The sequence below is a fragment of the Poeciliopsis prolifica genome, unplaced genomic scaffold (genome assembly GCF_027474105.1).
Source record: "Poeciliopsis prolifica strain line A6 unplaced genomic scaffold, Auburn_PproV2 SCAFFOLD212, whole genome shotgun sequence".
Classification (NCBI taxonomy): domain Eukaryota; kingdom Metazoa; phylum Chordata; class Actinopteri; order Cyprinodontiformes; family Poeciliidae; genus Poeciliopsis; species Poeciliopsis prolifica.
Window position 1 is genome coordinate 101,527 of NW_026562587.1, and position 12,509 is coordinate 114,035.

At 51.2% G+C, this 12,509-nt stretch overlaps 2 protein-coding genes across 2 annotated transcripts; both read right to left on the minus strand.

Annotated features, from left to right (window-relative positions):
* Window positions 1-1,707: 1,707 nt before the first annotated feature.
* On the minus strand, window positions 1,708-5,140 carry LOC129356959 (V-type proton ATPase subunit G 1-like). Its single transcript, XM_055026493.1, has 3 exons — window positions 4,907-5,140; window positions 4,028-4,128; window positions 1,708-2,282 (listed from the first exon to the last, which is right to left on the minus strand). The coding sequence occupies exons 1-3, from the start codon at window positions 4,986-4,988 to the stop codon at window positions 2,109-2,111; spliced, it is 357 nt and encodes a 118-aa protein (XP_054882468.1). The 5' UTR covers window positions 4,989-5,140; the 3' UTR covers window positions 1,708-2,108.
* Window positions 5,141-7,629: 2,489 nt separating this feature from the next.
* On the minus strand, window positions 7,630-12,468 carry LOC129356965 (FSD1-like protein). Its single transcript, XM_055026499.1, is given in 14 exon segments — window positions 7,630-7,904; window positions 8,304-8,395; window positions 8,499-8,753; window positions 8,855-8,943; window positions 9,602-9,731; window positions 9,800-9,898; window positions 10,057-10,266; window positions 10,339-10,410; window positions 10,413-10,459; window positions 10,746-10,768; window positions 11,274-11,375; window positions 11,447-11,578; window positions 11,674-11,769; window positions 12,247-12,468. Coding segments are annotated over 14 exon segments (1,467 nt in total). The 5' UTR covers window positions 12,262-12,468; the 3' UTR covers window positions 7,630-7,799.
* Between the last annotated feature and the right edge of the window lie 41 nt (window positions 12,469-12,509).

Below are 12,509 nucleotides of genomic sequence, written 5' to 3' on the forward strand. Positions count from 1 at the left end.
TTTCTTTTAATGTCATTTTTATGATGAAGATCAACAGGAAAAAGTATTTTTTTTCTTTTGGAAAATCTGCTCCAAATGCATTTTGCATAACGACAGTAAATAATCACGGTAAGTTAGGGTTAGGGTAGAACAGCAACGAAACGGAACGGAACGAAACGGTACGGAACAAAACGGAACGGAACAAAACGGAACGGAACAAAACGGAACGGAACGGAACGAAACGGAACGGTACGGAACAAAACGGAATGGAACGAAACAGAACGAAACGGAATGGAACAAAACGGAACGGAACGAACTCAACGGAACGAACTCAACGGAACGAAGCGGAATGGAACGAAACGGAACGGAATGGAACGAAACGAAACGGAACAAAACGGAATGGAACGAAACGGAACAAAACGGAATGGAACGAAACGGAATGGACCGAAATGGAACGAAACGGAATGGACCGAAATGGAATGGAACAAAACGGAACGGAACGAACTCAACGGAACGAAGCGGAATGGAACGAAACGGAACAAAACGGAATGGAACGAAACGGAATGGAACGAAACGGAATGGACCGAAATGGAACGAAACGGAATGGACCGAAATGGAATGGAACAAAACAGAACGGAACGAACTCAACGGAACGAAGCGGAATGGAACGAAACGGAACAAAACGGAATGGAACGAAACGAAACGGAATGGAACGAAACGGAATGGAACGAAACGAAACGGAATGGAACGAAACGGAATGGAACGAAACGGAACGGAACGAAACGGAATGGAACGAAACGGAATGGAATGAAACGGAACGGAACGAAACGGAACAAAACGGAATGGAACGAAACGGAATGGAACGAAACGGAATGGAACGAAACGGAATGGAACGAAACGGAATGGAACGGAACGAAACGGAACTAAACGGAACGAAACGAAACGGAATGGAACGAAACTAAACGGAATGGACCGAAATGGAATGAAACGGGCTTCACGTGCCGCTGATCTGGGCATTAAACGGAGAGCAACAAAACAACCTGCAGCTACAAAATAAAAGTATATGAAATGAAATGGCTGCAGTTTGTTTGATTTGTGTGGAAATGCCAATGAGCAACAAAAACATGAATGTCGTTAAATATATGGAGAAAAAAACTCACTAATGATGCATGAAACAGCCGCCTTGTTCCTAAATATATGTGCCAAAGGCAGGTGTGAAATGTCTTCCACACCCCGGATGTCTCAGGCACAAAAACGACACTTTGCACCGAACCGCTGCAGTCCGGCAGGAAGCTGAGCTCTTTATCCTGCATGACGCTTTATGGGACAAACCTGCAGGGTCCAACACTGGACGATGTCTCCTCAGTCCACCACACCGTGGGTTGTTAGCTCAACTTTCTGCCTGCCACAGCCTGCGACCCAAATCTTTCTTGAAATGTTGTGTTTATGAAAACGTTAAGAATGATTGTCATGTTTGTCCTCCAACAGAAACCAAAGTACAACAAAAACATATTTCCCACACTCATCTTTTTCAAACATTTTGAAATGTGTGGGAGCCGGGGTCGCTGACGAGCCGCGGGTCGCTGACGAGCCGCGGGTCGCTGACGAGCCGCGGGTCGCTGACGAGCCGCGGGTCGCTGACGAGCCGCGGGGTCGCTGACACCCATCTCATCTCATCAGGACTGGAAACAGAAAGTGAAAACCAGGAAACTGGGGAACGTCATGATGCACATTGAGCCAATCAGATTCACTTTAATGTTCCATCATCACAATCAACACAAAGTCACATGGTCACAAACAGGAAAACATTGTTGTAATAGCAGAGTTTCACAATAAGAGTGTCTTCTCCAGCCAATCAGGTGTTCCTCATATCAGGAGATTCTGTCACGTGATTGGCTGGATTACCAGACTTTTATTTTGTTAAATTCCAGAAGAAACAAACTTTATTTTGAAGTACAAATACTTTGTAAACAGCACAGGAACAGCAACACTAAGCCCCGCCCCTCAGGGCAGCGGAAGCCCCGCCCCCTCAGGGCAGCGGAAGCCCCGCCCCCTCAGGGCAGCGGAAGCCCCGCCCCCTCAGGGCAGCGGAAGCCCCGCCCCCTCAGGGCAGCGGAAGCCCCGCCCCCTCAGCCGGCCACGCGGTAGTTGGCGTGAAACTCCGGCTGGATGTCGCAGATCCGCCGCAGCAGCTCGTTCAGCACCGTCTCACGGTTACCGCGGTAACTGTCCTGGATGCGAGCCATCCTCTCCGCCGTGTCGCGGTCCACCTCCACGGCGCTGTTACCATGGGAACCGAGGGCCTGAGAGGGTCAGAGGTCAAACAAGTTAAAAACCAATGGGTCAGGTCCAGATCAGAACCGGGTCAGAACCCGGTCAGAACCAGATCAGAACCGGGTCAGGACCAGATCAGAACCGGGTCAGAACCGGGTCAGGTCCAGATCATAACCGGGTCAGAACCGGGTCAGGACCAGATCAGAACCGGGTCAGGACCAGATCAGAACCGGTTCAGGACCAGATCAGAACCGGTTCAGGACCAGATCAGAACCGGGTCAGAACCGGGTCAGGACCAGATCAGAACCGGTCAGAACCGGGTCAGGTCCAGATCAGAACCGGGTCAGGTCCAGATCAGAACCGGGTCAGAACCCGGTCAGAACCAGATCAGAACCGGGTCAGGACCAGATCAGAACCGGGTCAGGTCCAGATCAGAACCGGGTCAGGACCAGATCAGAACCGGGTCAGGTCCAGATCAGAACCGGGTCAGAACCGGGTCAGGTCCAGATCAGAACCGGGTCAGAACCCGGTCAGAACCAGATCATAACCGGGTCAGGTCCAGATCAGAACCGGGTCAGAACCGGGTCAGGACCAGATCAGAACCGGTCAGAACCGGGTCAGGTCCAGATCAGAACCGGGTCAGGTCCAGATCAGAACCGGGTCAGAACCCGGTCAGAACCAGATCAGAACCGGGTCAGGTCCAGATCAGAACCGGGTCAGGACCAGATCAGAACCGGGTCAGGTCCAGATCAGAACCGGGTCAGGACCAGATCAGAACCGGGTCAGGTCCAGATCAGAACCGGGTCAGAACCGGGTCAGGTCCAGATCAGAACCGGGTCAGAACCGGGTCAGGTCCAGATCAGAACCGGGTCAGAACCCGGTCAGAACCGGGTCAGAACCCGGTCAGAACCGGGTCAGGTCCAGATCAGAACCGGTTCAGGACCAGATCAGAACCGGGTCAGAACCGGGTCAGGACCAGATCAGAACCCGGTCAGAACCGGGTCAGGTCCAGATCAGAACCGGGTCAGGTCCAGATCAGAACCGGGTCAGAACCCGGTCAGAACCAGATCAGAACCGGGTCAGGTCCAGATCAGAACCGGTCAGGACCAGATCAGAACCGGGTCAGGTCCAGATCAGAACCGGGTCAGGACCAGATCAGAACCGGGTCAGGTCCAGATCAGAACCGGGTCAGAACCGGGTCAGGTCCAGATCAGAACCGGGTCAGAACCCGGTCAGAACCAGATCATAACCGGGTCAGGTCCAGATCAGAACCGGGTCAGAACCGGGTCAGGACCAGATCAGAACCGGTCAGAACCGGGTCAGGTCCAGATCAGAACCGGGTCAGGTCCAGATCAGAACCGGGTCAGAACCCGGTCAGAACCAGATCAGAACCGGGTCAGGTCCAGATCAGAACCGGGTCAGGACCAGATCAGAACCGGGTCAGGTCCAGATCAGAACCGGGTCAGGACCAGATCAGAACCGGGTCAGGTCCAGATCAGAACCGGGTCAGAACCGGGTCAGGTCCAGATCAGAACCGGGTCAGAACCCGGTCAGAACCGGGTCAGGTCCAGATCATAACCGGGTCAGGTCCAGATCATAACCGGGTCAGAACCGGGTCAGGTCCAGATCATAACCGGGTCAGGTCCAGATCAGAACCGGGTCAGAACCCGGTCAGAACCAGATCAGAACCGGGTCAGGACCAGATCAGAACCGGGTCAGAACCGGGTCAGGTCCAGATCATAACCGGGTCAGAACCGGGTCAGGACCAGCTCACCGCCGCCTCCTTGGTCTTGAACTCCTTCTCGCGCTGCAGACGGTACTGCTCGATCTCGGCCTGCGCCTCCTCTTTGGCCTGCTTCAGGCGCCGGTTCTTCCCTGCACACAGAACAAAACCCTCAGAACCAGAACCAGAACCAGAACCACAGCAGCTTCAAGCCAACCAACAGTTTCATTTTTCCTCAAAAGACCCGGTCCGGTCTGCGGTTCCGGCCCAGTAGAACTGGGTCAGTGAGCCAGAGGAAATGTTCAAACAAACTTCCTGAGCACCAAAATAAAAGTCCTTTAAATAGTTGGTGAGTAAAATAACCGTCATGGATTCCTCAGCAGGTTCCGGTTCTCCATTCAGAACCTCTGCATCAACTCAACTGGGTCGGAACCGAGCCCTGCTTACCGAACCAGCCAATCCCAGGACATCACGTGATGTCATCATCAGAGGGAACCGGACAGGAACCTCTACCGTCCTGACTGGGCCCTTCCGATGGACCGAGCCGAACCGATCCGGTTCTGGTAGTTCGGCCCATGTCTCAGTCCAAGAGCACGGATGGTTCAGTGCAGAATACCCTCCAGAACCGGACAGAACTGCATAAACTGTGAGCCGACGAAGCAAGGGTACTTTTTCGTTTCAGAAACCGGTTCCGGTTCGGTAAAATGTTCCGGTTCCGACCGCGCAGCTGATGATAAAAGTTAAATGCGCTGGTTTTATCACCGAGTTCTGCAGCGACCACCTGAAGGAGTCCACTGATCGGTCCTAGCGGGTCCAAACGGGTCCAACCAGACCCACCCGAGACCCCGGCACCGAGCCCCGCTGCCCGGTACCGGGTTCGGCTCTGACCCAAACGCTGCAGCCCCTCAGCGGACCGAAAGTTTTACTCACGTTTCCGGGCCTCCGTCACCTTCTCTGCCGCTCGTTTCTCGGCCTGCAGCAGCTGCTGGATCCCCTGAGACTGACTCGCCATGGCGGGGTCGGAACCGGGCCGAACCGGGACGGAACCGGGAACAGAACCGGGAACGGAACCGCAGAAAGTCAGCGAAACGATGAAGGTCGTGAGAAGGATGCAGCTTCCTCTGCAGTCAGCTGATCTGCGTCACAATGCGGAGCGTCACGTGACGCTCCGCATTCCGATGACAGCTTCCTGTTGTCATCGGAACCGGAACCGAACTCGATGGGTTTGGGGAAGTGGCTTTTAATCATCATTTTGCATCGCAATCATTGAAATCAATGACTTTTTTCCCAAAAATGTTGTTTATAATAATTTCTACTTAAAGTTATTTTTATTCTATTGTGGCCAGAAAAACCAAAAAACATTCAGTTTTGCTGTGTTTACGGCAAACAGACTGACCAGCGTGGGGGTCACCATGACCAGCGTGGGGTCACCATGACCAGCGTGGGGTCACCATAACCAGCGTGGGGTCACCATGACCAGCAGATCTTTATGAGATCTGATGTGTGAATTATAAATTGTTCTGATTTTGTATTATTTTTTGTCTCATCTTCTAGCTTCAGGTGGGAATATTTCTACAACAGGTTCTGGGGGTCACTGGGGGTCACTGGGGGTCACTGGGGGCCACTGGGGGACCAGCAGCCTTTAGATGCTCCTGGACAGAATAATGAGTCATCGAGGTTCTGGAGAACCGATCCACACCAGGAGGTCATGAAGACGTTTCATTCCAGCGTTTTGTCCCAGTGGTTCATCTAAAAACTGCAGGACACTTTGAGGACTGAACTTTGACCCTGTGTTCTACGACTTCACTCCAAAGTAGAAAAGATATGGAGGCCCGACTGGGTCAAAAAGCAAGAAGCTGTTAGAGGAAAGCCTGAAACGTGAGACTGAAATGTTTCAATGTGAGACATTACAGAGTTCTACAAGCTGCAACAAAGTTCTGCTCTGACCCAACCAGAACTGCAACACAAACAACACGAGAACTGGGGACACACCTGGAGACACTCAGAGACACCCAGAGACACTCAGAGAGACCTGGAGACACTCAGAGACACCCAGAGACACTCAGAGAGACCTGGACACACCTGGAGACACCTGGACACACCCAGAGACACTCAGAGAGACCTGGACACACCCAGAGACACCTGGAGACACTCAGAGAGACCTGGACACACCTGGAGACACTCAGACCCACCTGAAGACACTCAGAGACACCTGGACACACCTGAAGACACCCAGAGACACTCAGAGAGACCTGGAGACACTCAGAGCCACCTGAAGACACTCAGAGACACCTGGACACACCTGAAGACACCAGAGACACTCAGAGAGACCTGGACACACCCGGAGACACTCAGAGACATCTGGAGACACTCAGAGAGACCTGGACACACCCGGAGACACCTGGACACACCCAGAGACACTCAGAGACACTTGGAGACACTCAGAGACATCCAGAGACACTCAGAGAGACCTGGACACACCCAGAGACACTCAGAGACACCTGGACACACCTGGAGACACTCAGAGACACCTGGACTTATCAGTTCGTTCATTCCTTCAGAACTTGGTTTTGTGTGTCTTGATCCTTGGTGCTGATATTTCCTTAATGTCATTGAATGCAACGCTTTGATCGAGTGAGACAGGCTGAGTTTTTGTATGAAGAGAAAAAAAACAGTTTTATTCGCAAAGACGCCTCCAGATGTCATCCTGACAATAACCCAGAAATAGAGCAAATAGTTTGGATGTATTTTCATTTCTTTCCTTCTTACAGGAAGTTTCTGTTTATGGATGGAAAGAGAGGAAAACCTTCAGCCTGTTCAGCTTTTACATTTTGAACACAGTCTGATATGAATTTCTGTCCCAAAGAAAAAGATGGAAAACTTCACATATTTAGCAACCAAATATTAACATACATGGAGAAACCTGACATAATCCTCACATTCCAGCAGCAGGTGTCATGAATGAACTGATGAACGAACTGATGAACTGATGAATGAACTGATGAATGAACTGATGAACTGATGAATGAACTGATGAACGAACTGATGAATGAACTGATGAATGAACTGATGAACTGATGAATGAACTGATGAACGAACTGATGAACGAACTGATCGCTACTTTAGAGGGACGTCCTGCATGTCCCTTGTGGGGCTCCGTAGTCTCATCCTTCTGCTGTTTGTGGAAATTAAAGTTATTTATTATCCAGCAAATGTGACCCATTTGTGTCCATACTGGGCCCAGTTCTCCCAACCAACCCAGACTCACTGGATGAGAACCAGAACCAGAACCAGGCCTGAAAATAAGTTTACATTTTTATGTATTCATAAAAACCTTCATACATTACTTTGGACTAATTTATGGAAATAAGTCATAATTTATAATAACTTCCATTTTATTTACAGATAAGTTGGAAATTATTTATGAATAACTAGTTGCCATGCAGCCAATCAGAGCCCTGCTGGTTCTGACCCGTCTGGTTCTGCTGATGTCTCCCAGCAGGTCTGGACTTTGACTGGGCCGTGAATCTGGGGTGACATCACTTCCTGTCTCTTTCTGACACCAATCACAATAAAAGCCTTTTTCCTTTAATGGCAGCAGCAGCAAGTCAGAATTACTAGTGAAAACCAATGAAACCATCAGAGCGACTGCATCATATCAATGCTTTTAATGTGAAAGGTCAGGGTGTTGATCCGCTGATTTTCCTAAGTACTTCACAATAAAAGTCTGAGCAAATCCATCAAATCTGCAGAGATGATAATTTCCTCTACAAGACGCTTCTAGAAATATTTTCTATCATTAATATAAAATGAAAAATATTAATCAGAGTGATTGATCCGCTGCCGTGCTGTGATTGGACGACACAAAGTTTCCCATGAAGCTCGGCACCTGCAGGCCCGTTCCCACGGAGATTCCCCCGCACCACACCTGGAACACACATTACTACAGTCAGTACTACTGGGTACTACAGTCAGTACTACTGGGTACTACAGTCAGTACTACTGAGTACTACAGTCAGTACTACTGGGTACTACAGTCAGTACTACTGAGTACTACAGTAGCTGTAGTACCCAGTAGTACTGGCAATGTTGTTTTACTACTGCTGCAGTACTGCAGTACTATATAGTACTGTAGTACTGCTGTACTATATAGCACTATATACTACTATAGTACTCTATAGTACTACTATAGTACTACTATAGTACTACTATACTACTATAGTACTACTATAGTAGCACTATAGTACTATACTACTATAGTACTATACTACTACTATAGTAGTACTATAGTACTACTATAGTACTATAGTAGTACTATAGTACTCACGGTGAAGGCCGGGACGAGCGGCTGCAGGAAGCGGTTCCTGAAGACGTGCAGCAGGCGAAGAAGCCGATCGACGTCGATGAAGATCAGCTCTCCTGAGGAAGAGGAGGAGGAGGAAGAGCGATGACATCATCAGCTGTAAAACAGCTTCTGGATTTTATTCTGAAGGTCATATGTTGTCATGGCGACTCAGCAGACCGTTGTCATGGTCGCAGTAAACACCAATTCGCTGCGGCAACGGCCAATCCAAGGCCTTCGCTCGGTTGCCATGTTTGGCTGCCAGCGCGCTCTGCAGCCATTGGCTGGCGTAGAGACACCAGGAGGTGGAGCTCTTCCCTAATTGGTCGAAGCGTCCTAAGCTGCCCCGGTAGGCCACGCCCACACTGAGCGACTTCCAGTCAGCAAGGGGGCGGAGCTCCCAGTAATTACAGCCTCCATTGATCTCCTGGTCGCCTAGGAGACAGAAACACAAACTTAACTTGACCTACAATTACCAAATAAAAGCCTTACGTCCAACCAAGGCCTAGTTAAAGTAAAAGGTGTAGTTGCAGCACCCAGCACGGTGTAGGACTCCCCAGCGAATCGCTCGCGTCCGCCTCGACTTCCTGCTGTCTTATTGGGCGACGGAGTGGCGCTCCGGCTGCTGACCAATCAGAAGGAAGCAGATGTTAGCAGAGAGGAAACGCCGCAGCGAAAACAGCCAATGAGGTCGAGCCAAAGCGATGATGCGGCAGGAAGATGACGAGAACAGAAACGCTGAGATGGATACCGACCACAGCTGGGGTCATGACCTTTAACTTTTAACCTCACAGAACCATTACTGCAACGAATCTATCACAGCGGTGATGTCAGCGGTGATGTCAGCGGTGATGTCAGTGATGTGATTGTCTGCATGAAGGACATGGTGGATGGGGAGAGTGATTGGCGGTTGCTAGGCAACATGTGGGTGATAACAGTGACTACCTGGAAGGCAGAGGAGGCGGGACGGAGACTGAAGAGGGACAGAAAGGTCAGAGGTCACAGCAGCAGAGGAACAACTTCCAACCAGACACAACATTATGGCCTTGAGGCTGTGATGTCATCACACCTGAACAGGTGCAGCGACGTAAACTGTAAATGACAGCATCTGCTTGAGGGGCGGGGCTACTGGCAGTGGGCGGGGCTACTGGCAGTGGGCGGGGTTACTGGCAGTGGGCGGGGCTACTGGCAGTGGGCGGGGTTACTGGCAGTGGGCGGGGCTACTGGCAGTGGGCGGGGCTACTGGCAGTGGGCGGGGCAAGTGAAGCGTTTCTCTTCCTCACCTGTTTTTATTCTCTTTGCCCTTGAGACGTGCGTCATGACCTTTGACCCCCTGGGGCTCCCATATGACCGTGTCGCCCTGGATCTTGAGCTCAGCGTGAGCCGTCGCCGCGTCAAAGCCAAAGGTAAACGCTGCCAAAACCACAGAAGAAGAAAGTCTCAGAGAGGGTTCAGAGCTCCTGTCCCGTCTGCTGTGTTACCTTTGGTTTCCATGGCAACGGGCTCAGAGAAGTCTCCGGCGGCGGCCTTGTTTCGCGCCCGGACTCGGAATACGACGAACGGCGTATCGAACTTCAGACCTGGAAACGGAGGCGTTATTGCTAGGCAACAAGACCGAGTGACATCACATCTGGAGGAGCGTCTCACCTGAGCGTCTCACCTGAGCGTCTCACCTGAGCGTCTCACCTGAGCGTCTCACCTGAGCGTCTCACCTGAGCGTCTCACCTGAGCGTCTCACCTGAGAGGGTCACCTGAGTGTCTGTGATGTCACTGATCTTCTCCCAGCCGGCCTCCCCCGCGGCTCTCGGGGCGCCGCCGCGGTTTGCCTTGCGATGCTCCAGATCGTAGCGCTCGATTGGTCCGTCACCGTCGCTTGGTCGCCAGGCGACAGTGATGCTGTTGTCACGGACGACGCAGCTGGAGACGTCGATCTCTGGAGCTCTGGGAACTGAAAACAAACTCCCCATAAGGAAACCATCACTGCTGCTTCCATGGCGACCTGAGGGGCGTGGCTTCTGACCTGGCAGGAAGTTAAGGCGCAGAAGCCCCGCCTTCTCGCCAGAGAAGTCGACAGTAAACTGCGACATGTTTCTGACACCGCGGGCCGAGTGGCCATCCGGAACGCGGGAGCCATTGTTACCCTGGCAACAGCAGGGGGCGGAGCCGACAGGTGGCTAAGTGTTAGTAGGGGTTAGCATGTTAGCATGCAGATCCGAGCTTTAATCACAGGAAGCAGTTAGTTTTACAAAAAGGAAGTGAAAACAAAGAAGAAACAAAGAGACGACTGAGCGACTAAACAAAACATGGCGACCAAACAGGAAGTGAGACCAAACAGGAAGTGAGACCAAACAGGAAGTCAGACCAAACAGGAAGTGAGACCAAACAGGAAGTGAGACCAAACAGGAAGTGAGACGAGGTGCAACCTACCGCTCTTTGATCTGCTTGGCTGCCTGAGAGCAAAACAAAAACAGAAATATTAAACAGTAATCCTCATTAGTAGGAAGTTTTCTTGTCTTCCTGCGGCGCCGTGGAGCCGACCAACAGTCTGCGGTTCTGTCTGCGCCACTGTCCCCCCTCCTCTACCTGTTTCTGTTCTGTTTGTGTTTGTATGGCTGTTCCAATGCAAGAAGTTTATTGACATGTTTTCTTTGATCACAATTTGTTTTGGGTGAAATAAACTTGATGATGATGGGAACCTTCAGCACTCAGCAGCCAGCAGGTAGCCCCGCCCACTCTGCTTTCTCCTGATGTGTGTTTGAGTGAGTGTGCTCCAGTGTAGGTTGTCCAACATGCAGTGCGCGGGCCTGACCCGGCCCCCACTTGTGTGTTTATACAAATAGCGAAGAATAAAATCTGGCCTCTGTGATAAATTGTCCGCCCTCCCTAATCTGTCCACTGGGGGAGCAGCTGAGTCCAGTTTACAGTTTGCTAACAGGAAGTGAAAATGTTTCTAACCGTCAGAAACTCTTCTTCGTTGGTAATGGTCAGCGACTGGTTGGCGAACTCCAGCAGCTCCTGGCAGGACAGCAGGGCGGCCTTCCCCTCGGACAGCTGCCGCTGGGAACCATGGCAGCCAAACGGTTTGATTATGTTGACAACAGGAAACTACCACAACGATGACATCATACCTGAAGCTCCGCCTCCTTCCTTAGCTTCTCCTCTTTGATGATGTCACGGAGCTGAGTTCCTCTTTCCTCCAGGGTGGAGGAAAGCTTCTCCAGCTCCGCCTCCAGCTCTGACATCACCTTGCAGGACTCCTCCTGATTGGACAGTTCATTCATAGAACGACTTAGAAACAGGTAGAATTCCATTGAAGCCCCTCCCCCTGCTCTCGCTCAGCCAATGAGCTGCTGACCTGCAGGCCCGTCCGAGTGCTGTTAACTGACTCCAGGAAATGCTGGAGCTCTTCATTCTTATTGGCCAACGTGGTGATGATGCGGCGCAGAGCTTCCTGTTGGAAAGACAGGTTCAGATCACCAACTCACCTGGCCTCCAGGTGGAGCAGCTGCCCACTCCAGATGTTTGTGACACTAATTCAGAAATACTTTATTGATCCAAGGAGAAATTAAATGTATTTTCTTCTCTCTTGATTTACAGCAGCAGATCAACAATCCAGGATCTACAACGGCCTAGTTAAAGCCCAGACCTAACCTGACGGGATCTTCTGATCGATTCTAATGAACCACGTCACTTTCCCCTCCTGATCCTCTCCGATCAGGTTGCCATGGTTACCAGATCAGCTGATTGTTGCGGATTGATTGTTTTGCCGGAGGAAACAGCTAATCCGTTTCCGGTCTGTCCAGAGCTCGCCGTGGGAAGGGAAGCTAACGGCTAGCAGCTAACGGCTAGCAGCTAACGGCTTGCAGCTGATTTCACAGTCTGGGTCGGAACCGCTGGTCCATTTGGGTCTCAGCCGTCCGAGTCTTACCTTCTGAGTGTCCATCGCAATAGGACAAGCGGAAGTGACGTCTCCCTAGAGCGCGACACAACTTCGGCTGCGGCTTTTCAGAGTAAAAGACCAAAAGCTGGCGCCCCCTGCAGGTTCCCGATGCTGGTCTGGGTTCGGTCCGGATCGGACTCAACCACCTTCAGAATTTCAACTGGTACCAGTCAGAACTTTCTCCTCGGACTGGTTTCCAGCCTGGCTGTGGTTATCTGGAGCTGCTGCTGCAGTCATCATGCTGCTGCAGT

Coding starts and splice junctions, on each gene's coding strand:
- LOC129356959 (XM_055026493.1), bottom strand. CDS start 4,988: ATGGCGAGTCAGTCTCAGGGGATCCAGCAGCTGCTGCAGGCCGAGAAA. Junction 4,129..4,906: donor GGTGACGGAGGCCCGGAAAC/GTGAGTAAAACT, acceptor TTCTGTGTGCAG/GGAAGAACCGGCGCCTGAAG. Junction 2,283..4,027: donor TCAAGACCAAGGAGGCGGCG/GTGAGCTGGTCC, acceptor TGACCCTCTCAG/GCCCTCGGTTCCCATGGTAA.